The sequence below is a fragment of the Theropithecus gelada genome, chromosome 14 (assembly GCF_003255815.1).
Source record: "Theropithecus gelada isolate Dixy chromosome 14, Tgel_1.0, whole genome shotgun sequence".
NCBI classification, from domain to species: domain Eukaryota; kingdom Metazoa; phylum Chordata; class Mammalia; order Primates; family Cercopithecidae; genus Theropithecus; species Theropithecus gelada.
The window spans coordinates 63,926,450-63,950,247 of record NC_037682.1 but is presented as its reverse complement, the minus strand read 5'-3'; the positions used below and the strand labels follow the sequence as shown (position 1 = coordinate 63,950,247).

At 47.2% G+C, this 23,798-nt stretch overlaps 3 protein-coding genes across 9 annotated transcripts in view; 2 read left to right on the top strand and 1 right to left on the bottom strand.

Moving 5' to 3' along the window:
- The first annotated feature begins 40 nt into the window (after positions 1-40).
- On the top strand, positions 41-18,560 carry LAMTOR1 (late endosomal/lysosomal adaptor, MAPK and MTOR activator 1). 3 transcript variants are annotated; one of them, XR_003115636.1, is made up of 6 exons: positions 46-245; positions 4,492-4,637; positions 4,890-4,967; positions 5,330-5,456; positions 5,831-6,086; positions 10,991-11,002. XR_003115636.1 is itself a non-coding variant. In XM_025356927.1 (5 exons), exons 1-5 carry the CDS (start codon positions 204-206, stop codon positions 5,921-5,923), a joined length of 486 nt encoding a protein of 161 aa, XP_025212712.1. In that variant the 5' UTR covers positions 41-203; the 3' UTR covers positions 5,924-6,454. The 3 variants fall into 3 exon arrangements, 2 of the variants coding, with proteins under 2 accessions (XP_025212712.1, XP_025212713.1); XM_025356927.1 differs by lacking the exon at positions 10,991-11,002 and having other exon boundaries at positions 41-245; positions 5,831-6,454; XM_025356928.1 differs by lacking the exons at positions 5,831-6,086; positions 10,991-11,002 and adding an exon at positions 17,084-18,560.
- Positions 6,851-23,193, bottom strand: LOC112606438 (leucine-rich repeat-containing protein 51). Of its 4 annotated transcripts, none has more exons than XM_025356912.1 (6): positions 22,627-23,193; positions 14,833-14,916; positions 14,066-14,203; positions 9,450-9,655; positions 8,381-8,529; positions 6,851-7,026 (listed from the first exon to the last, which is right to left on the bottom strand). In XM_025356912.1, the coding sequence occupies exons 3-6, from the start codon at positions 14,145-14,147 to the stop codon at positions 6,987-6,989; spliced, it is 477 nt and encodes a 158-aa protein (XP_025212697.1). In that variant the 5' UTR covers positions 14,148-14,203; positions 14,833-14,916; positions 22,627-23,193; the 3' UTR covers positions 6,851-6,986. The 4 variants fall into 4 exon arrangements, with proteins under 4 accessions (XP_025212697.1, XP_025212694.1, XP_025212695.1 ...); XM_025356909.1 differs by lacking the exon at positions 6,851-7,026 and adding an exon at positions 7,643-8,098 and having other exon boundaries at positions 22,627-22,916; XM_025356910.1 differs by lacking the exon at positions 6,851-7,026 and adding an exon at positions 7,643-8,098 and having other exon boundaries at positions 14,833-14,873; positions 22,627-22,662.
- The window catches only part of NUMA1 (nuclear mitotic apparatus protein 1), an 81,191-nt gene continuing 80,211 nt past the window's right edge, over positions 22,819-23,798 (top strand). For both annotated transcript variants that reach the window (XM_025356902.1, XM_025356903.1), the window contains exon 1: positions 22,819-23,067. The gene's annotated coding sequence lies outside the window, so the exon portion shown is untranslated. The remainder of the gene's footprint in view (positions 23,068-23,798) is intronic.

Below are 23,798 nucleotides of genomic sequence, written 5' to 3'. Positions count from 1 at the left end.
GTTGACAACGATCACGCGCTAGCGGGCGGGACCGGAAGCCGGGGTATTGCCTGAGGCGGCCCAGCGGCTCCGGGAGAAGGGATACGGGGGGTGGCGGCGGGTGGTTGCCTGCGGGAGGCAGTTGCGGGTCATGTGACCGGAAGGGCTCCTGACGGACGCCGTCCCTCCTCGGCGCGGCCTGAGCGCCCGGCCTGACCCCGGCCATGGGGTGCTGCTACAGCAGCGAGAACGAGGACTCGGACCAGGTGCGGCCGCGGCAGGCGGGGCTCGGGAATGAGGGCTAAGACCCTGGGGCTTGGGGCCCCAGAAAGAAATCTGCGGAGAACGGGCAGCCGGACTGCAGGGCTCACTGAATACGGAGGCCTGGAGGGGACAGATTACACAGGAGACGCCAAGCCGGACTCCTACCCCAGTTAAAGCCCCAGCTTTCTACGCGGTCCCCGCCTCGGGGTGTACAGGCAGCCGCCTGTCCGGCTCGCTCCCACCACTTCCGTTTGCTCCTACCTTCAAAACTTTCCAGATTCAAGGATCCTCAGTCTAGGTCCCCGGGAAATACTCCCTTCCCAGCTTCCTGTCTTCTCTGTATTAGTGGGCTTTGCGAATCCATTGCAGGGGTGGGTAAGCTGAGGCCCTGAGTTAGGCTGTCCTGCGATGAATCAGGAATTCATGTATCGTCTTAGTCCCTGGGGTTGCAGAAGGAAGGTCGCTGCTAGTTTAGGGCCAGAGGACGATTCTGGAAGTTGGTGGCCTTTGAGTTGGCCAATGAAGGATTTAATGGATACAGTGAGGACATCGGGACATGGGGGAAATTGTCTGGGAAGCAACAAAGAGGGTTTAGCTTTGACTAGATTGTGGTAAAAGAGAAATGGAGCGGGAAGTTCATTTGGTTCTGAGTTTGGCTTGCCTCAGTGCAGTCTGTCTGGGGCCTGAGGGTTCCTTTAGCTGGAGACATGCCTGTTCTGAGAATTTGGCTGTAGATCTGATCCCTCTGACGAAAGGCTTAGGCTGGGGAGACCTGTACAGTTTTAAATTCTCCCTCTTCCTCTTAGTGCATTCTCACTTCTCTCCACATTCTAATCCCTGCCCCGCCTGGCCTGACATTCAAGGATGAAGTTACAAGTTGCTGTCCACTCTCCTTTTTTGATCGTCTCTAACCCTGGATTCTACATTTGAACATATAGTAGACCTGAGAAAGTAGAAAGGTTTCAAGTAGCTCACAGTCTAATAGGGGAGATGGTCACAAAAATAGATTATATCACTGGTACTTGGGAAGTAGTTATTTCTTCAGTGAACGTATTTTGGATTAAGGGTTTAAGCTTAGGAAAATGTCATTTGTGGCCGGGCGCGGTGGCTGAAGCCTGTAATCCCAGCACTTTGGGAGGCCGAGACGGGTGGATCATGAGGTCAGGAGATCGAGACCATCCTGGCTAACACGGTGAAACCCCGTCTCTACTAAAAAATACAAAAAAAAAACTAGCCGGGTGAGGTGGCGGGCGCCTGTAGTCCCAGCTACTCTGGAGGCTGAGACAGGAGAATGGCGTGGACCCGGGAGGCGGAGCTTGCAGTGAGCTGAGATCCGGCCACTGCACTCCAGCCTGGGAGACAGAGTGAGACTTCGTCTCAAAAAAAAAAAAAAAAAAAAAAAAAAAGAAAATGTCATTTGTATGGGAAGCAAGGGTCGCTTCTGGTTCTCAATTCTTCATACACCCAGTGAACACATATTTCCTTTGCTCTGTGTTAGGCATGTGTCATGCCTAATACCTCTCACTTCACCTCCACCTTTTTGAGAAAGAGACAACAATAACCCTGCCTACTGGGAGAGCTGTGGCCTAGTGGAAAATTGTCCCTTAAAGCATAGTGTGGACTCTTGCAGGGAATGAGTCAAGAAGGATTAATGCCTTATGAGAAAGGATACCAGCTTCTACTTGGAAGGGAGAGCTGGGCCTGCTGCTCTCCTGAATCTCTACCTTCTCCTTGGTGGGCTCTCCTTTCTGTTCCTAACACCCAGAGAAGGTGTTTAATCACTGCTGGGTGATTTGAGGCCTCACGTAGCAAGAGCCGTAACCATCCACCTCCCAGAGTCCCTCTTTCAGTTCTTGGGCAGGCTCTTCTCCCACTCTCATCTCTGTCTCTTTATCACAATAAAAAATGTACAACACATTACAGTTTACAAAGGGCCTTGATAGTTATCTAATTTGACTCTTGCCAGACATCTGTCATATTAGTGTGGGTTATGTCTATTTAAAGGTGAGGAAAAAGTTCAGAGAAGCTAAGTGATTTGGCCAAGCTGAGAAGTGCTAATGCCCAGGTGTTCTGATGCCAAGCCATGTACTTTATCCATGGGACCAAGCAGTCTCATCTATGCCCCTAGACCAGGTGGCCAGTCATGGGCAGGGTGCTATGTCTGTGCTAAGGTAGACAGTGAAACCCTGCCTCTTGGGTTACACTGACGCAGAGACAAACCTTGATGTGACAAACCTAACCCATGCTCCACTCGCACTTCGGGAGTGGGGTGATACTTGTCTACTCTGAAGGGGGTAGCATGGCCTCTTCTTTAAGTCTAGGTTTCAAGAAAACAATGTTGTTCCTCCCTTGATCTTAGCTGAAGGCTGAGAAGTGATCAGCCAACCTTCTTCTTGAAGAACCCCTGATAGGGAAGAGACTACCCTGTCCTGCAGGAAGATCTGTCTGAAGTGGAGCTGGGAGAAGGACAGACACATAGGAAGCTAACTTGGGCCTCATTATGGAGCCAGCTTTCCTTAGAAATACATAGTTTTATCTTTGGCAAACATTTTGTCTTTTTAGCTCTTTAATACTGAGCCTGTGTTTTAGGGAAGAAGGGTGTCTGGGAGTTTATAGAGGTAATGGGGCAAAGCCCACAGCTTCTGTCTTTTGCTGCTGGGAACTGGATCAAATTGCCTGAGGACACTTGGGCAACCTAGGCTTGAGAAAGAAGAGTAAGGTGAAAAGGCTGGGCCTCCCTAAGCAGGGCAGGAGGAAGTAGCCCTCTACAAGGAGAGTTGTGGAGTTGTGGGCAGGGGAGCTGGAGCCTGCAGCAGGAAAGACTGAGGAACTGAGACAGGCCTGGAGGGGAGCATTGAGGAGTCTGACACTGAAGGTTGGTGAGTCAGCATTAGCCAGGATGTCCCCCTGGGCCCATCCTTGGCTTTGTCCAGGGCACTCTTGCTCTTTATGGGTTGGATAGATACCCAGCAGGTCTGTTTTTCCAATTTACCACTGATAACAGCAATCAAGGATTTGCAGCTGATGGACTCAAGGCAGGGTCAAATCCAGAAATATTACGGTAGATAGAACAGGGGACTGAAACAGGACAAGTAGTAAGACCAAACCAGTGAGGAAGCTTGGTTTGGTCTTACGTTAGTTCAGGGGTTGTGATTATCAGCATAGGCCAGCAGTAACAGGGCTGCTGAAAATTTACATGGGCTACTCAGGTGGTTTAGCAAGGGTGGGAATAGCTCCATTGTTGTTTGTTTTGAGATGGGGTCTTGCTCTCTTGCCCAGGCTGGAGTACAGTGGCACAATCCTAGCTCACTGCAGCCTCAAACCCTGGGTTCATACAGTCCTTGCACTTCAGCCTCCCAAGTAGCTGGGACTGCAGGGCTCACACTACCAAGTCCAGCTAATTTTTTTTTTTTTTGGTAGAGACAAGGTCTTGCTTTGTTGCCCGAGCTGGTCTCAAACTCCTGGACTCAAGCAATCCTCCTGCTTTGGGCTCCCAAAGTGTTGGGATTCCCAGTATGAATCACCACACACGGGTACAGCTCTACTGCTCAGATCAGGATACACCTCGTACACTCAGTTTGATTCTGAAAAAGAGCACCAGAGCACAAGAGGGTGAACACCTTCCTAGGGACCTGCCTTCAAGAAGGGAACACACTTGTACTGTGTGACCCAGAGCTGGGCTGGGATTCCTGCCCTGACATAATTTGAGAAATGGCCATGGAGAGGTTGGGCTTGCTTTCCCTTGGGGCCTAGGGCCTTGTCTGGACTCATCAGGGCTTCCATCTTGGAAGGAAACAGCTTTGCTGGGGAGGGCCTGGTCCTGGGGGATGAGGAGGGCTGTTCTTGGGCTCCTGACTTGCACTGGTTTCCCCTTTAGCTCCCATTGCTTTGCCATGTCTCAGCTCCTCTGTCTTCCAGCCTCTAGTATCCTTTCTCTGCCAGGTCCTAGAATGTTTTTTAAGCTCCAGGGCTATTGCTGACTATCTGCTTTGTGCCTCTGTCCCTTTTTTCAGGGCCTCTAGGACTGCCTGGCTCCACTCTCGTTTATCCTAGAACACCAACTCAGCTGAGCTCCCAAGGATAGGCAGGAACTGAGTCTTATCTGGCATTCCATAAAGCTGGGCACTTTGGATATTCCTTATAGAAATATTTTTGGTGTTTAAGGTCAGAGCTGGGCTGAGGGTAGCACCCATGAAAGGCAGGATCTAAGGGTCCTGGGGCTGACTTCTCTCCCATGACCACTTCTAGGACCGAGAGGAACGGAAGCTGCTGCTGGACCCTAGCAGCCCCCCTACCAAAGCTCTCAATGGAGCCGAGCCCAACTACCACAGCCTGCCTTCCGCTCGCACTGATGAGCAGGCCCTACTCTCTTCCATCCTTGCCAAGACAGCCAGGTAAATGTCAGAGGACCAGGCCTGGGTCAGAGCTCCTCTATCCATATTAAAGGCCAGGATAGAAGGAGCGAGGCTCAGGACATGGGGGATGGGATAAGGTCACTGGAGAGAGGTGCCTCCATGTCCAGCCCTGCTCCAGTAGGCAGGAGGGAAACTGGAGTCAGATAACCCTGGAGTTGGTACCTGGCACTGAGTCCTGTTTGTCCTTCTCAAAAGCACCTGTCATGTCATCTCTGTCTCTTCTCCCCAAAGCAACATCATTGATGTATCTGCTGCAGACTCACAGGGCATGGAGCAGCATGAGTACATGGACCGTGCCAGGCAGTACAGGTGAGCACCTGGCCAGCATGGGTCCCTCAGGCTACTTGGGCTCCTACCCTCCATCACTGTTCCAGCTTCGGAGCCTGGCCCCTAGTCCAAGCTTCTCATTTGGTGCAGCCCTGGAGACTGACCACAGATCACTTGGGTGCTTCAGTAAATATTCATGTCAGCCCTGTTTACCCTGTGACACTCTCGAGGGCATTGAGGCCAAGGGAGGTGGGCCTAGAGTGAGTCTGTGATGAGCTGAGACCTTCCCTCCCAGATACCCCCCTCAGCACCCTGCTTCTCTGGCCTGAGGGGATGAGGCTTACCTGGGCTGGGCAGGGCAGACTGTGGCTTAACTGCGTACCCCCACCCCCTCTCTCGGTCAGCACCCGCTTGGCTGTGCTGAGCAGCAGCCTGACCCATTGGAAGAAGCTGCCACCGCTGCCGTCTCTTACCAGCCAGCCCCACCAAGTGCTGGCCAGTGAGCCCATCCCGTTCTCTGATTTGCAGCAGGTGAGACACCCCTTGCCTGCCCCTGCCCACCCTTCCCACACTGCCCAGGGTATGGCAGAGGGTTCACCCACTCTGCCTCAGAGGAGGTAGGGAAGATGGAGTTAGGGAGCCTGGTAGCCTTGTGGGCCCCAGTTCCCTCTCACCTCGTTCTCTTAACGTATGTCTTTCCTATCTCCTTCCCGCAACCTTTATTGTTTCACTCCCCTTTGTTCTTTTCCTTCTGTCTCTCCCATCCCTGTCTTTCTCTCTGCCTTCCTGTTCCCCATCATTCCCTCCTTCTCCTTCATCACCATCTAATCTCCCCTCCCTCTTTTTCCTGATCGGCCTCCTCACCTGTCTCTGTTCCTCTCCTCCCCGGTCCCTCTCTGTCTTAGGTCTCCAGGATAGCTGCATATGCCTACAGTGCACTTTCTCAGATCCGTGTGGACGCAAAAGAGGAGCTGGTTGTACAGTTTGGGATCCCATGAAGAGAGGGGTCCTTGGACAGCTCTTCTCCTCTCTTCATCCCATCTCTACCCCACCCCCTTGGCCCCCAGCCTCACTGCGGCTTATATAGTACCCTAACCTGCTACTAATCACAGAGAAAAATGTGAAGAAGGAGGAGAAGAGGAAGGCTGGAAGCCTGAGCAAGTGAGGGTAGAACCTTTTGGGACTGGCCTTTGAAGCTCTGGCCAGGGATGGGGTGGGGGCCAAAAGGACAGAGCCTGGTATGTCGTCATAGTCATTGAGAATGTGGAGATACCAGTTTGGGTGGGGGGTGATCACCAGGGGACCTAGGGAGATCCCCTTCCCACCCTCTCTCTTGGCCTCAAAGTCACTCCTGCCCCCTCTCCCTGACTTGGTGCTCACATGCACCTCACGAGGGTTTGTGACCAGGGTCTGGATGAGCTTGAATTTGAATGAATTGAGTTTGTATTTCTAGAACCCTGGGTTTTTACATGTTTGGTCTTTTTTTTGTTTTGGTTTGTCACCCTCGATAAAGGAAGTATATTCATCCATGTGCTGGTTCTGGCCCCTCTGTCCTATCCATTCTACTTTTGACTACTCAGGTCTATGAGAGTAAGATGGGGGGTAGGGGGCATCTTGCAGAGGCACTGAAGATGAATCCAGGAGATAAGGGTTTAGGGTGTCAGCTCCTAGCTGAGACCTGGCTTGGGCTAACCTCAGATTGGATGAGACTGTTCTTGTCCCTTGTCCAGTGATGATGGGAACACTGTCAAAGCTGAACAGACCTGAATCTGAGGCAGCTTTGATTCTTGGGGGCCCTGCCTGAGACTCAGTGGAATTACCAGCAGCCCCTGGGGGTGAAGGGAGACACCGCAGGTCGACGGGTGGAGAGTGAAAGCAGACCAGACTCTTCTGGGAATACGTAATGTGGAGTCAGCAAGCAAATGTTTTTAAGCAGAAGATTCTTTTTATCAAATGAAATCCTAAGCAGAATCCCAGCATATAAAACATAGAATGGAATTAACTTTGATCTGATTGAAGTGGGGGCTGGTTTCAGAGATCATAGCCCATCTTCTTGGCCTGTCATGGAGGCCTGTGAGGCATCTCTACAGACCCTGGTACTCTGAAGAGTTTGGAAATTACTGATCTACTTTAACCCCCAAATCTCTAAGCTGAGAAGTACAAAGGGGCCCAGAAAGTTAGATAAATTTCCCAAGGCTATGTGGTAAACCCGGGTCTCCAGTCTCAGACCAGCAGGCCTGTCCCTCAATTGCCTCCTTTTTTCAGCAAAATAAGACTAGAGCTGGCCAGGTATAGTGGCTTATACCCGTAATCTAGCACTTTGGGAAGCTGAGGTGGGCGGATCACCTGAGGTCAGGAGTTCGAGACCAGCCTGGCCAATATGGCAAAACCCCATCTCTACTAAAAATACAAAAAAAGGCCAGGGGTGGTGGCTTACACTTGTAATCCCAGCACTTTGAGAGGCTGAAGTGGGTGGATCACCTGAGGTCAGGAGTTCGAGACAAGCCTGGCCAACATGGCGAAATCTTGTCTCTACTAAAATGTAAAAAATTAGCTGGGTGTGGTAGCAGGCGCCTGTAATCCCAGCTACTCAGGAGGCTGAGGCAGGAGAATTGCTTGAACCTGGGAGGTGGAGGTTGCAGCGAGCTGAGATCGTACCACTGCACTCCAGCCTGGGCGACAAGAGCGAAACTGTCTCCAAAAAAAAAAAAAAAAAAAGCCAGTCATGGTGGTGTGCGCCTATAATCACAGCTACTGGAGAGGCTGAGACAGGAGAATCTCTTGAACCTGGGAGGCAGAGGTTCCTGTGAGCCAAGATCGTGCCACTGTACTCCAGCCTGTGCAACAGAGTGAGACTCTGTCTCAAAAAAAAAAAAAAAAGAAAAGGCTAGAGCTACTTGCAGTTGCCTGAGTTAGAGAACATCTCTACAAGGTGTAAGTGACTTCTCATCTGCTCAACAGCTCAAATCATTTATTGTCAAACCATGCTGTCTATTCTCAGGCCTTTAGGACTACTAGGGTCGTGGGAGCCTCAAAGTGTATTCTGCTTGATCCGGGCCTTCTTGGGCTTGATGTTCATGCGTTTCCAGACTTCAGCTGTGGTGCGGTCTGCTTTGGTGACCCCACTGAAGTCGAACGTGGTGATATGGGGCAGGGTGCACAGCACATATTGCCTGTGGGGAAGACTCAGGCTAGGGGCCAGACCCCCCACCAAAATCCCCTTCCCCCTCCACCAGGTACTGTTGTCTTCCTGGACTGCAAGGAATGGAGGGACTTGAGCATAGTTTGGGGAAGATTAAGTTTATCCTGACTGAGAGCAAGGAATGCTTAGAGGTCGGCTACCCACTTCCCAGGTCTAAGCATGGCAGAAGAATGGTCTTAGATTTCTTGTTTCTCCTCCTCCTTTCCCTTAAGGGAGCCCAGCTAGACCCTACCTCCAGGGGCAGGGCACTTACCTATACCCTTTCTCTTCCTCCATGGGGTTCCCATGGAGTGTCAGACTCCGGAGCCGAGGAAGGAGAGCCAGCTTATTCACCTCCCCCAGGTGCTGGATGCTGTTGCCGTGAAGATAGAGGACACTCAGGTTGAAGAAAGTTGTTAGGACCTGTTGGGGAAGGAAACCAAAAGCCAGGCTAGACAGGACAGGACCCTTAATCTCTGCTCAGGGCTGATTTGTGGGCAGAGAAGAAAGAATGTGGGCAACAATCTGCCCTCCACTCCAACCCTCCACAGCCATACTGTATGACTCTAATCTACTGTTATTTACCTTTTAAGACATACAGGGCATCACACTGAAAAGAAGCTGTGATCTGAGGGTCAGGAGGATGGGCCTGGGTACCAGCACTGCCACTGACTTGCCTCTCCTGCCTCTCTGTCAGCCTTAGTTGCCCCTTCACTGAAGACCTTTCCAGCTTTGGTGATCTACGATTCTATCACAGCGAGCAACGGGAAGAGAGTATCATGCTAGGCACATAAGAAGCTTTTAAAATACTGATTAAATTGAGATCACCACACCAGGGGAATAGTTTCCAAGTCATGCTCCAGCTCCTTTCCCCTCTTAGGGATCTTGGACCAGAAAAGGCCAAACTTTATTTCTTAAAACTTGAATCTGAGTTCACAGAAAGTAAGTGCTGTACTTTTATTGACTACCTCTTCCACAGGAGAACCCAGCACAGGACACAGTGGGTGCCCAGTGACAGTTACAATTTTACTTCAGCCTCTGATGTACCAGTTGTTTGTTGGTTTTCATGTACTTTTGTTCAATCCTCACAAAACCTTTATGATACTGGCGTATTATCCTCATTTTTCAGACAAGGAGGCTGCAGTTTTGAGAAGTTAGGTAGCTTGCTCAAAGTCAGTAAGAGGCAAACCCAGGATTTGAACCTACATCTGTCTGGCCCCCTAGCCTTGACTGCACCATGCTGCCTCACTACTTCCTTGATAACATGTAGGAGTGGAGAGGTTGGGGGCTGAACAAAGTGGCTTCAGGCTCCCCCGACTGGATTCCTAGTGTTAGGAACTCACAGGGTCAATGGAAGTCAGGTCATTAAACGACAAGTCGATCCAGGCCAGGTTCTCTGGGTGCTCCAACAGCTGTGAAGCCACCTGGTTGAAGTCTCTCAGATCATTGAGAACATTGTTATTCAGCCACAGGGACTGGGTCAGTGATTTCCCTGACTTTGAACGCTTCAGTGGTCGTAGTCCTGTCCTTGGCTCCTCATTTACCAGGTCTGTGGGGACAAAGTGAGACTTGGGTATCATCTTTGCTTTTCTGGCTTGAGGGGGTGGGAAGGGACAGAGCTGGGAAGATTAGCCATCCAAGCTGTAGCTGAGTCTAGTGCAACCCTGTCCCATAGCTTCCAGCAATCAGTAAGTTTAGATTAAGGGCCAGAGACTTCTATCTCAAACTCTTGGCTTTTCAGGTTACATGGACTTCTCATGTCCACTGTACCACTGGGTCTTTTGTATACCAAATCAGTGTCAGGTTGAGAAAAACTAAGAACGAGAATTGTTGGGCTTAAGCCGAGTAGATGATAACACAAAATCCTGAATTAACCACTGGTAAAGCCTATAGAATTCACTTCAGTGGAATACACTCTGACATCCTCCCTCTCTTTCCATTAATGTTGAGTACCTGCAGTATGCCAGGTACTGGATACACAGTGATAAACAAAATGAGAGACAGTCTGTTGCAGACTTTGTATGAGTAATAGGGCAGAGAGCAGACATTTGTGCCTTAGAGGAGCTTATACGGGCAAGATGGGAGCAAACTGGCAATATGATGTGATAAGTGCTATATAATAGTCGTTTCGTAGCAGCACAGAAGAGAGGCTATTGACCCAGTATGGGAGCTCAGGGAGGTTTCCCAGGGCAGGTGAAGCCTGAACTGAATCTCAGTGGATTAGGAGATGTTTTTCAGGCAAAGAAGGGTAAAAAGGCAGGGAACAGCATGAAGAAAGGTAGAGGTACAGGACAGCCGGGGAGTCTGGGGCAGGTTTGTGTGCCTGCACAAGTGCTCGCACGCACTGCACAAGGGGGACAAAGAGGAAAAGAAGAGGCAGGAATCTAGTCAAAAGTCTCGAATGCCAGGCTAAGGATCTTGGGCTTTACCATGTAGGTAATGGGAAGGCACCAGAGTTTTTAAAGCAAATGATTCAAATCTTTTATTTCAGAAAGATCACTGTGAAGTGTCAGTGTGGAATATGGATTTTAGGGAGTGAGTTGGACCGAATGACCAATTTGGCTGTTTGAGTCATCCAAGCAAGACATGAGAGGGACGGACCTACAATCAACATAATTTGGTTGACTGGATGTAAAGGTAGAAGAATATTAAAGGGAGGTGGCCAGTTGTATTAACTAGTAAGGAATTACGGGAAGAAGAAACAGCATTGGGAAGGTGATGAGTTCAGGCTTAGCTTTGGTGTGTTCGAGGTTCCTGTACAAAAAGGTGGAGAAGCCAAGTAGGTAGTTGGAGATGAAGGTCGGAAGCTCAGGAGACACAGACTTGAGAATCGTTAGCAAAGAAGGCATACAAGTTAGGGAAAGAGATGAGATTCCTCATGGAGAGTGAGGGTAGGGAGGAAGGTCAGAGAGGAAGAAGAATCCATTAGAGAAGTTAAATAATCAGGGAAAATCAGGAGAGGACAGTTTAAAGATGTTCAGGGAGTAAATAGTTTATAGTAGTAAGTTCCAGGGAGGTAAGGACTAAAAAGTAATTCTGGCAACTTAGAAGTCCCTAGTAACCTTGGTAAGGGCTGCTTCAGTGGAATGGCAAGGGTCTGGGGGTAGAAGCCAGATTGAAGTGAGTGAGTTCAAGAGTGAATGGAGGCTGGGTTCATGCCTGTAATCCCAGCACTTTGGGAGGCCAAGGGAGGAGGTTTGCTTGAGCCTAGGCGTTTGAGACCAGCCTGGGCAACATCATGAAACCCCGTCTCTACCAAAAAAAGAGTGAATGGATATGAGCAGTTAGCATAAACAACATCCTCAGAAAGTTTGGCTGAGGAGGAGAGAGAATAGGGAATAGGATTATGTTAAAACCCAGGTGTATGGAACACCCCAAACCCTCACTCCTACTTTTTCAAAATGAGGTCCAGAAAGAGGATGGGCCTTGCCCAAGTTTAAAGTCGTAGAGTCAGAACCAGATGCCAGGTCTGCCTGAGGTAACTGTATTTTTCCCATTGCTGCTAAGCTTTTGGTTTCCTAGTTCACCTCTAGGGAAGGAAGTATGTAGTATTTGCCGAAGCTAGCCAGCTTTCTTCATTCTCTTTTCTGCTCTCTACTGGAGGGACACCCTTTGCCCTTCCACGCCCACCTCGCCTCCTCCTCAGCTGCAGGTCAGGCAGCATCCACCAGATGGCTCTCTGCCTTAGTCCTAGAGTGAGCAGGACCCACAGTTGGGGCCTGAGGTTGCAGGAGGGTACTAGAACGGCGTCCCCCAGCTCATGAATTCCTAATCCTGCCTCCCTCCCTACACCTCCTGAAAACCCTGAAATAGAATGACACAGATGAATCAAAATTAAGGTCAAAATAACCCCACATGAACTAGTGCCCCATGTGATAAGGTAGCAGCTTGGGGAATGCCACTGAGCATGGGCTGGAGGCCAAGCTCAGAGGGAATCACTGGTGGGACGGAGTTGCCTAAAACTTGATGCTGGCTGGAGCTGCTCTTATCAGGGATGGAGTGGTATATCCAGGCTGCCACAGGTTGCTGCTCCTCTCAGATTCTACCAACGCACTATACTGCCTAAGAATCTGTAAAGTTCCTTGTTCAGAGTAGGCCAAAGCAGGTCTGGAAGCTGGACCACAAATATCGGTGCTTTGAGAACTGGGGAGCGTTTAGCTCCAGGAAGATCTGGGAAACTATGTTCCTGTTTTCCTTTCTCTGAAAGGCTGCCATGTAGCTGTTTCCATCTGTCAGAATACAAGTTAGTTTGATAGAACTTCCCTGTGTCATCCCTCAACCACAAACTGGAAGGGGTTGGTAGGTGAATATGGTGGGAGACTTCCTTAACACTCTAGGTTTGTGAAAAGTTAGAGGATCTGGGTTGGTGGGAGCACAGATTAGATGGCTTCCAAAGGCACTGCCATTTCATATTCTGTAATATGTATTCATTCAGCAAATAGTGTGCCAAGTACCCCCAAACTCTATTGTATCCCTTAACCCCAGCTGTAAATAAGTTTTTCAGAAGCTCTGGGGAATCTGAATGGACTCTGACCTTTTGGGCCTTTGATGTGCCTCTCACACATCTAGCAAGGAGCACAATACCTGGCATATACATATGACACACACACACACAAACACACACACACATATATAAATGCTTAATAGTAAGTGCTCAGTAAATACTGAATGGTCGAAAGAAGGATGGGGCATCTGTACCAATTACGTTTTGTGATGTAGAGTTACCCTTGGTACTGCCTGTCTCTCTCCCAATTCTGGGGACTCCATAGAGGGCAGAGCTACACCTCCTCCATCAGAGTTAGAAACTCCCGTGATAGGTAGGAGGTATACTTCCACCTCTGTTATTTCACCTGTCTTAGAGATAGTTACTATTGCAGCTAAAACCCCTTGTGAAACATGGACTACATCAGAAGTGATGCAGTGCACAATAAAGATCACAGTAGGTGGCTGTGTGCTCGTGAGAGAACAAATATGAGTTACCACTGTGGCTGATGATAACGCAAGTAGACCCTAAACCCAAGCTAAGACTGGTGCTATTTGCCAGCTTCCCGAGCTTAAAGGTGGTGGCTACCAATTGCCTGAGAGAAGATTAAAGCCAAATAATAGTTCTAAAACAGTGGATGTTAACGTGTGTTCTGTGAGGACAGATGGACTGATGCTTTAATGAAAGAGCAGATAACAAAAGCCAGGGATGGCGGAACTTCCCTAGGAAGAATGAATGACTCATTGGGAATATGACATGGCTGAGAGCCTCCCTATGTTCCCTCCTGAAGGGACTAGCTACCCATTTACAAAGACATTGAATGGCAAAATGGTAGCGAGTGTGGGCAGTGTTGGAATCTGCAATAAGTGTAGATGATGATGGAATAAACTTGGATATGGCTGGAATGAGTGTAAGAAATTTGTCAGTAAGTATTTAAACTAGAACTATGCCAGTTTGTTGCTAAGACCCCTCATGTTTGACCAGTCAGAATAGGCTTGTGTCTGCAGACAGAGGAGAAGGGTTTTGCCTACTTGCTGGGACTCCATAGGAGCCTGTGTTTTCCTCCTCTCTTCAGGTAAAAACAGGAGAATAAAACTATTGGCTGGTAGACTGGCTTCCCAGTTTTCTTCCACTTGACTTTCCTGCTGTAGCCTGGCTTCTTTTAAAGATGATCAACTACTGTGATAGCCCCCTGTTTCCTTTCAGATTTGCTCCTTAAAAAAAACAAACAGGGGCACATGTTCTTAGGATCTCCTGGGGCTGTGTCAGGGGCAAAAACAAAACAAACAAAAAGACAAAAAAAAAAAAAAAAAAACCTCTCACTCTCCCCTACCCTCCAAAAGACAGTAACAACACATCTGCAAGCATATAGGAAGAATCTCTTTAGGTTTTTAAGTAGAAGATTATGGTTTCTCCCTGGGGACCACACTGGGCCTGCTGCCTTAGTGAGTGGAATGCTGTGCTCTGGGGGCTGACCTTGAATGACGTGGATGCTTCTGAAGGAGTAGTCAAGAGGGGGCTCCTGTACCGAAGTGTTCATATAGTCCCGTTTGTTCATAGTTCAGGCCATCCTTCATCAGGTGAAAGCAGGTGCCCTGGGAGTCCGGGTTCAGCCTGGGAGGACAGAGAAAGACAGGTGTTTCAAGTACAGCGCCTTCAGGTTTCCCCATAGTCTTCCATCCCTGCTTTCTATCCTCTACTACTCTAGGTCTGCCTGGCTGTATTTCCATTTTAAGATACGAATCACGATTCCTTGCATGTATAGAGCATTTTCTACTTCTCAGAGCACCTTCACATCTCTTAGAACTCATTTGAGAGTTGTAACACCCATTTCTTTGTCTGGAAAATGCCAGATGAAGAAACTGAAACCCAAGGGGTAAAAGGACTTGCCCAGAGTTAAGCCAATGAGTCAGTTGTAGACTGCAGTCATAATCTCCTGACTCTGAGACCCTTTCTGTTACTCTACAGTAGCTACCATGGAGACTGTCTTGATATCCACCCTCTGGTGACATCAACTGGGCTATTCTATTGCTTAACAAATCCCTGAGGGCCTGCACCACATCTGATTGGTGTCTGACTGCCCCTCTCAGTCTGGCCCAGCTGGGGATTTGCCACCTTCTCCACTTGGCTTCTGTGTCAGCTCCATTACCTTTCCATCCAAAGACCCTACTTTCAGCCCTATCCTGAATGTAGCCATACACATATAAACATACACACACACAAAACCAGAGTCTACCTCTCACCTGTCACTGATGCCTGAAACTCCACCATTAGGGATTCATTCCTGTGGGTTCAGGGATTGTTTCCGGTTAAAATGGAAATACTCCCTGAGAGGGATGAACACAATGTTGTTATCAGTCACTTGCAATGTGGTGTGAATTGTCTTATCAGATGGTTTCCAATTTGTTAGCTAAAGTAAAGCTGAGGTTTTTCTGGAGACAAGGGAGAACCATGAGAATACTACTCACCTGGGATAAAGAGAGCTGACAACACACTTTAACAAGGGGTTTGTGTGTGAATCACACAAGCAAAAGACAAATTGATAAGGATATAGGACAAGAACTTGTCCCAGTCGACCTCCCCTTTCTCATTCCATCCACTGCTGCCACCTTTGTATTATTGTTTGTATTACTTCACCTGCTTTCCAAAAGGATTTCAGGTTTACAATAATAACACAGTCATGAAACAGATGATTTGCAGAATAGTGCTGTCCACTAGAAATATAATGTCACAAATGCAAGCCACATATATAATTTAAAATTTTCTAGTAGCCAAAATAAGTAAAATGAAGTGGTAAAGTTAATTTTATTAACTTTATTTTACCCAGTATATCAAAAAATCATTCAATATGTAATCAATATTAAAACCTTCTGAGATATTTTACACTTACAGCACATCCCAATTTGGACCAGCCTACCTGTCAAATGTACATGACTAGTGGCTACCATACTGGACAGTGCAGATTAGAAAGTTAAAAATGGAAGAGAAAGATCAGAAACTAGATTACAGGAAGAGAGAGATGTGCCAGGCACTTTAAGAATCTAAGCCTACATTTAGCTGTGAAATTCCTGGCAGCCAAAGCAAAAAGAGAAACCTTGGAATTGCAGTTCTCATCATTGGATTCAAAGGATAAATTAGTTTGCAGAGACAATGAAATTGGCAAACAACCTTAAAGTGGAATTTCTTACTCGGGAGGCTGAGGCAGTTGGATTGCTTGAGCCTAGGAGTTGGAGGTTGCAGTGAGCTATAATTGTGCCACTGCATTCCAGCCTAGGCAACAGAGCAAGACTCTGTCTCAGAAAAAAAAAAAAAAAAAGAGAAAAAAGAAAGAATTTCTGTTGAAAACCAAGGACCTGATATCTTATAATTCAGTTGAAGCTTAATACAGTTCAAGTAAATTCTTTTTTTTTTTTTTTTTGGCAATTTAACATATACATGGATAGAGTTCAGTAGGTTTAGAGGAAAATGAATGTCTTGTTCTGAAAAAAATAGCAGTCCCAACTGAGCTTTGGGGAAGTGCCAGCTTGAGTCACTTCACAGCTTCTGTTATGAACTGGTCCCATGGGCATGGATTGTCAATTAGGGAGACTTGAATCTTTTAGATATTAAATCTACAGGCAGACAACAAAGAACACTTTATTCTTTTTTTTTTTTTTTTTTTGAGACGGAGTCTTGCTCTGTGCCCCAGGCTGGAGTGCAGTAGCGCGATCTCGACTCACTGCAAGCTCCGCCCCCCCTGGGTTCACGCCATTCTCCTGCCTCAGCCTCCCGAGTAGCTGGGACTACAGGCGCCCGCCACCTCGCCTGGCTAATTTTCTTGTATTTTTAGTAGAGACGGGGTTTCACCGTGTTAGCCAGGATGGTCTCGATCTCCTGACCTCGTGATCCGCCCGTCTCGGCCTCCCAAAGTGCTGGGATTACAGGCTTGAGCCACCGCGCCCGGCCAAGAACACTTTATTCTTTTGTAAAAATAGAGGAACCTGCTGTGTACTATAGAACTAGAGGAACCTAGCTTATACAGAAGCCCATCCCACTTCAGCACCTACAACAGATTTGATACCTTTGAACAAGATTGGATACTTTTCTCGAAGTAAATACTGGGTTGGTACCCCAGAGTTATGCACCACTGAACATGGATTTTAACTTGAAATACTTAAGGGCAGATTTTTACTGTTAGTTTTCTTGACTATCAGAGAACCCCAGTGCAGTTCCTAAAGACTTCTGATTTTGTGTAGCACCAGCTCCTGTTGCATTTTCTGAATTAGTACTACAAATGGAGCCCCAAGAAGGTGGTTAAATTTTTAGCCTTCTGCATTTAAGCTGTAGCCCAGGCTGTGAGCTAGTATCGCGTCTTATTCATTATCCAACATAGAACCAGGTTTACAACAGGCACTCAGAAAATGTTTGTGGGATGAATGAATGAGAAACTGCCAATTCTGAGGATTTCTGTTTCAGAAGAGTTGATGCTAAGCTGTTCTAACAATTGGCTCCCAGGTTCAGCTGTTTCAGTCCACACCTTGTTCACAGTAAGATATTCAGTTCAATTCAGCAAACATTTGTTGAGTGCTTGCTGCTCTGTGCCTGACCAGAAGAAATGAAGCCAAGATACAAATAATAGAACTCTGTCATGAGCACAGAAAGACCTGCTGAGTTTCTGTTGATTGTGGCAAACCAGCCTGCATCCAGTTCCAAGTAACAGCTGCCCACTTAGTGAATACTCTCTCATGTTTCAACACTCAGTTCTAGTGTACCCTCTTCTATAAAGCCTTTCTTTTCCAGATAAAATTGGTTAATGTATCCTGTGTTAGGCTGATTGTTTTGATGATCCCTATTCATGGTCTCCCCTGTATCCATCCCTTTTTGCCTATAACATTATAGTTCCATCTCACTCTGATGCTGGGCCCAGACATGTGACTTGTTTTAGCCAGTGGGATGTTGATAAACATGAAACAAACAGAAGCGTTAAAGGAGGCCTGCCTTCTTGCTCTCTGCCAGTGCCATGAGAACATGGCTGATCTGCTGAAGGGTTATGAGATGTGTAGGTGAGAGACATGCGAAGGAGCCATTGATTCCAGCTGAAGCCATCCTAGACTAACCCACAGTCAGCCTACCCCCAGTCAAGATCAGGAGAGTCACCCAACCCACGGATGACTGCCGACACATGAGTAAGCCCAGCCAAACCAGAACCATCCAGCTGACTCTAAGACTTAGAAGCAATAATAAATGTTTATTATCTTAAGCCACTGTGTTTTGGGATGGTTTGTTACACAGCAATAGCTAACTTCGGCATGCCCCCACTGTACTTTGAACAAAATTTTATTGAACAAAATTTTATTTCAGCCTGTTTACTCATCTGTGAAATGGAGACAAACCCTACTTTGAGAACTATTGTACATCTGGCATCAGGTGCTCAATAAATGGAAGCAGTTGTATTCTTTGTTAATTTCATTATAACCAACTTTGTTTACTCCCTGTAAGCTTGAGGACAGGGACAAGACTCAGACTTCTTTCTCCCTTCTCATCATTACCCTACATTGAACCTGGCAAAAAAAAAAAATGCATATTCACTAAAGGTTTGATGGACAAATGAAAATGGATGGACAATGGAAAAATGAAAGAAGAAATGAAGGAATTAATGGAGTCTTCAGGGTATCACATAGAGAGCTTGACTGCTGGAGAGAACTGACAAAGCCTTGATGCTGCCATGCTTAATCCTGTGGCTGTGTTTTTGGAGTCAGTCTTTCCCATCTGCTATTCTGGCTTATGACCAGGAGATAATCAGATGCCAGCACCTTCATCTGTCCAGACTGACTGACTTGATGAATAACAAGGTTAGGGGAATACCTGCCTTGTTTCGGAACTGGAATTTCTCATTTCCAAATTGACAGTATCTTTAACTGTTTTGTTTTTTAATTGTAAAAGCTAATATGATAGATGATAGATGAATAAAGTGAAATGACATGGAGAAGTACATCAAATAGGAACTCAAAGTTTGAATCTCCATTAACAGTTTGGGAATATAACCTCCTAGAATGTATAGCTAATAAGGTTTTATACATACACACATGCACATGCGTGGTTTTCTTTTTTCTTTCTTTTTTTTTTTTTTTTTTTTTTTTTTGAGACAAGGTCTCACTCTGTTGCGCAGGCTGGAGTGCAGTGGTGCCACTTCAGCTCACTGCAACCTCTGCCTCCTGGGCTTAGGCAATCCCACCACCTCAGCCTCCCGAGTAGCTGGGACTACAGGCACACGTCACTACACCCTGCTAATTTTTGTATTTTTTTTGTAGAGACACAGTTTTGCCATGTTGCTTAGGCTGGTCTCAAACTCCTGGGCTCAAGCTATTCACTTACCTTGGCCTCCCGAAGTGCTGGGATTACAGGTGTGAGCCACTGTGCCCGGCCTAGATTATGTATATTTTTAAATAAACAATATTCCTTTATAAACCTATTTTTAAATTTTCGAATTGTTGTAGATTATTACCCTTTTTAATAGTTGTAAAGTATTTTATCCTATGTATCTTACTTTAATGTTATACACTTAATTTAACTTTATTTAACCAATCCCAAGTTGACAGAAAACTGTTTTCAGTTTTGGGAAATTACTAAAGTTTGTAATTTGATTGTTGCTAGCCTATGCCTGACCTCTCTCAGGCAAGTTGCAACATGATAACACAGGAAGCTTTGAGGAATAATCACATAAATCTGATAGGAGATTCAACAGCCTGGCCTGAGAGTTTCTGATGATGGACTGACGTTAGAAAAAAAATCAAAGACTGCTATGAAAAATCTGCCACGTATTTAGCCAGGCATGGCAGCTCACACCTGCAGTCCCAGCTACTTGGGAGGCTGAGGTAGGAGTATGGCTCAAGCCCAGGAGTTCGAGGCTGCAGTGAGCTATGACTGTGCCACTGCACTCCAGTCTGGGCAACAGAGCAAGACTCTGTCAAAAGAAAAAAGAAAAGAAAAAAGAAAAATCTGCTACATAATCTAATTATTCTGGGAGGTTATATTCCCAGGTGCCAAAAGGAGGCCCAAGATTCAACCTGGCTTCTGTTTACTCGCCTCTACTACCATCTCAACTCTAATTCTGCAGTCCAGCCAAATGTAACTACTCACCATAAGTTCCTCGGACCTGCTGCTGGGCCTCTAAGTGGAACAGTGTCTCCTTCCAGCTCTGTCTGCTTGGAATATAGTTTTTCTCTCCTCCTTTTGCTTTGCTAATTCTTACTTCAGGGCTCAGATCAGGTTTCAACTTTTCTGACAAGTCTACCTTTATCCTAAAATCTGTAATTATAGTGCTATGATTTCCATGGTAGCACTCATAACACTATAATTATCTGCTTACTATCTGTATGTCCATAAACACCACCAGGGCAGAAACCATATTTTTCTTACAGTTGTATCTCATAGTACTGGCAAGTAGTAGGTGCTTAACAAACACATTAAAAATTGCAACTAAATAACACTACAAAGGAGAGGGACATGAGGTTGCTGTAATTGAGGGATCTGACCTGGTCTGAACAGTCTACAGGAAGACATTCCTGAAGAAGTGACTGAGAGAAATCCAAAGGATAAGTACAAATTAACTTATGGGGTAGGGGGTGCTGTGGAATGAGCATTCCAGGCAGATGTGACTGCTATATGCAAAGGTTCTATGGTGGAAGGACACTTGGAAATTTTGAAGACCTTAAAGGTTATATAACTGAAGGGGAGAGAAGGAGGAATATGTATGGTTAGACTGGAGGCTGGAGAGATGGGAGCAATAGGAAACCACAAAGTATTAATATTAAATGGGGGTTGGCTAGGCGTGGTGGCTCACGCCTGTAATCTCAGCACTTTGGGAGGCCAAGGTGGGCAGATGACCTGAGGTTGGGAGTTTGAGACCAGCCTGACCAACATGAAGAAACCCCATCTCTACTAAAAACACAAAATTAGCTGGGTGTGGTGGCGCATGCCTGTAATCCCAGCTACTTGGGAGGCTGAGACAAGAGAATTGCTTGAAACTGGGAGGAGGTTGCTGTGAGCCGAGATTGTGCCATTGCACTCCAGCCTGGGCAACAAGAGTGAAACTCTGCCTTGAAAAAACAAAAAAGAAAATTGGGGGTGGGGTGGAGAGTGAACAATTATCAGCTTTGCATTTTGAAGGATTACTCTGGTTGCAGTATGCAAATATGGCAGGACCTATATAGAAGATATTCAGGAAGTAAAGCTGATAAGACTTAATGACAGATGGGAAATGGAAGAGGTATTAAGTAAATGGAAGAGGTATTAACTCTTGGGTTTTGGGCTTGTGTATATTGTGGATAAAGGTAGGAGCACTGGAAGAGATCCAGACTTGGAGGAAAGGGTTGGGATACACAGAGATTGGTTTCAATTTCAGAAATGTAGAGTTTGGGTTGCCTTTGAGGTATCCTAAAGGAGATGTTGAGGAGGCAATTGGCTATATAGATCTGGAGCTTAGAGATGAGGACTGGGCTAGAGATACACACTTGTGTACATTTGCATACAGGTGGAAAATGAAGTTGTGGGTGTAGAGGGGTACCCAAGAAGAGAATATAGAGTGCAGTAGCAAGAGGCGTAGGACCAAACCTGGGAGAACTTTAAGGTAGTAAGTGGACCAATCAGGGCCAGCTAGCCACCAGCTAGAAACCAGCTAATCATGGTGGTCACTTCAGACATGGGTGCTGTGTTAGCACTTCTGTTTCCTGTTTAGTTAAAAATGTTGAAGTTTCATTGTCTTAGTCTCTCTAGTTCCTTTTCCCCATTAAAACTTTCAGGGGAGGATCTGAAATTCATTCCAGAGGAAGTGTAAATAATCCAAAGTAGGCATACAGGTTCCTTTTCCCTGGGGTAGTTTAACTTGTTCCTTGGAACAAGTCCTTCAGCTATAGAGGCAGTAGGCTGAAGCTAAAGAGACTTAGCTGGAAGTTGGAGAACTGGAGTCTAGTTCTAGCTCTGTCACTAATTTGGTGCGTGGCCTTGGGCAAGTCCCTTTTCTCTAGGTTTCAGTTTTCCAATCTGTGAAATGAAGATAAATATCTTTGATTCACAGAGCTGTTAAGAGTATCAAAAGACAGACTGTGAAAGCATTGGGTAGGTTACTAAATGTAATAGATCTGTCGTGAGGACTAAAAAGAATGAATCTCTAACTGTAGAGCTTTGAATAGCGGACCATGGAGAAGGTGTGAGGAGAAAAGGGAATCTGAGGACAGGTTGAGAAAGGGTTTTACTCCTTGGAAGAGGAAGGAAAGAGGCACTTCACGCCCCAGGAAGTTTCCTACATCTCCAGAATTAGGGTAGGGACTGCGATTTATTCTATCTAATGCTAACCACATGTCTTGGAAGGAGGTCTCAGTTCCTCAGAGGAAAACTCCATTTCTGAGGGCGTTTCTGATCTCCCAGGTTATGCCTGGAACTTGAAGCATCCGATTTTGGGAGCCTTATGTTTGCGTTGGGAGCGGGGTTCGTTGTTTTGTTTTGTTTCCTTTTGTTTTGAGATGGGGATATTGCTCTGTAGCCCACGCTGGAGTGTAGTTGCGTGATCACTGCAACTCACTGCAGCTTCAATCTCTGGGCTCAAGCGATCCTCCCACCTCAGCCTCCCTAGCAGGTGGGGCCACTGGAGCGCGCCACCAAGCCCGGCTAATTTTTTTGTATTTTTGGTAGAGACAGGGTTCGCCATGTTTCTCAGGCTGGTCTCGAACTCCTGGCCTTAAGCGATCCGCCTGCCTTTGTCTCCCAAAGTGTTGGGATTACAAGCGTGAGCCACCGCTCCTGGCCCTAGGGGAGGTTCTTAAGCATCCCCAAATCTGTATGGATATATATCTCAACGCCTTTCCCTCCCTCTGTTCCCCTTGCCCAGTTTGTCCCGTGTGAGTGTTGTGTCTTGTTCACTGTGAAAGGTGATGAGGGTCGGTTGGGGAAATCTCAGATATACGAGCAGGGAGGTTCTTAGTCATTCTGTGAGTGCCCCTCCCTTCTCCATAGATCTCTTGTCCCCTAGAACAGGTTTCCTGTTTTCCCGCCCGACTCACCCGCAGTCGCTTCCTCTCCAGTCTTGGCGTGCCACTGCCTCACGGTTACTCAGGGCAACTCCATGGCAACTGCTTTCGTCACCACGACCCGGCAGGCGCCATAAGAACTGACGCGGTGCTTACCGGGACCTGTAGTTTGTCATGGGCGGGGCTCTAAGGCCGCGGGTGACGCTGGGATTTGTGGTTGTCTTTGCCTTCAAGTCCAGGCCGGGGTCCGGAAGCGGTGATACCCCTTCTCTTTCCCAGTGGCCCTCAAACTTCCTTTTCCCGGGTCCTTAAGCGTGCCCCGCGTAAGTCAACGGCCGACAGAGGCCAATCAGAGGGCCGCGCGAGGGGGCGGGGCCATAGTTTAAACTAATTGTGCGTTCACAACGCTGGCGCGAGCCCAGCACTAAGTGCGATTCGGGTGAGTAGCGAGGCAGAGCGCGAGCGCGCAGCCAGGTAACCGGCGTGGGCCCGCGTTTGGCGTGCGGCCTGGGCACCTGCAGGGGTGCCAGGCCTAAAAGGGGTGCTGGAGAGGCCGCTGCGAGCGGAAGGCCTCCTCTGTAACCGAGTCCGAAAGGGCAGAATCTAGCGGGGTAAGGTTTCCGAGGAGAGGCGCCTGAGGGGGAGGAGCCGGGGGTGCCTTAAAGGGGAGGGTCTGTTTGGGGGCGTGTCTGTGGAATTAAGTCTGAAGGTGACGGGGGTCGGGGGTAGGGCAAGTTCCTTAAAAGCTTGTAAGCGAAGGGTCGGGTCTTGGAAAATCTTCGTCTTTTATCGGTAACAATAGCAGTAGTCAGCATTTTCTGAGCTACACCGTCCACAATGACCTGCCAAATGTTTATCTTTTTAATCTCCTAACCACTTGTTATACTTTAAAGATGGGGAGCCTGAGGTTTGTAATGTTTAGCTTGGCCTGGTTTACGTAGCCAGTGCGAGGTTGGCTCTACTTGGGGTTTTGCGGGTTGGGCATAAATGGGGACGGGGAAGGTGCTGTGTGGGGGCGCGCGTTGTCTTGGACTGGTCAGTGTATTTTGAGCGTCACTTTTCAGATATGTAAACAGTGACCTTACCTGCCTTACCTACTTCCTGGGGGTGGTTGCCCTGGTCAAAACAGGTATGTCTTTTTCTTTTTTTTTTTTAATAATTTTTTTGTTTGTTTTTGTTTGTTTTTTTCATCCACGGACTCTCAC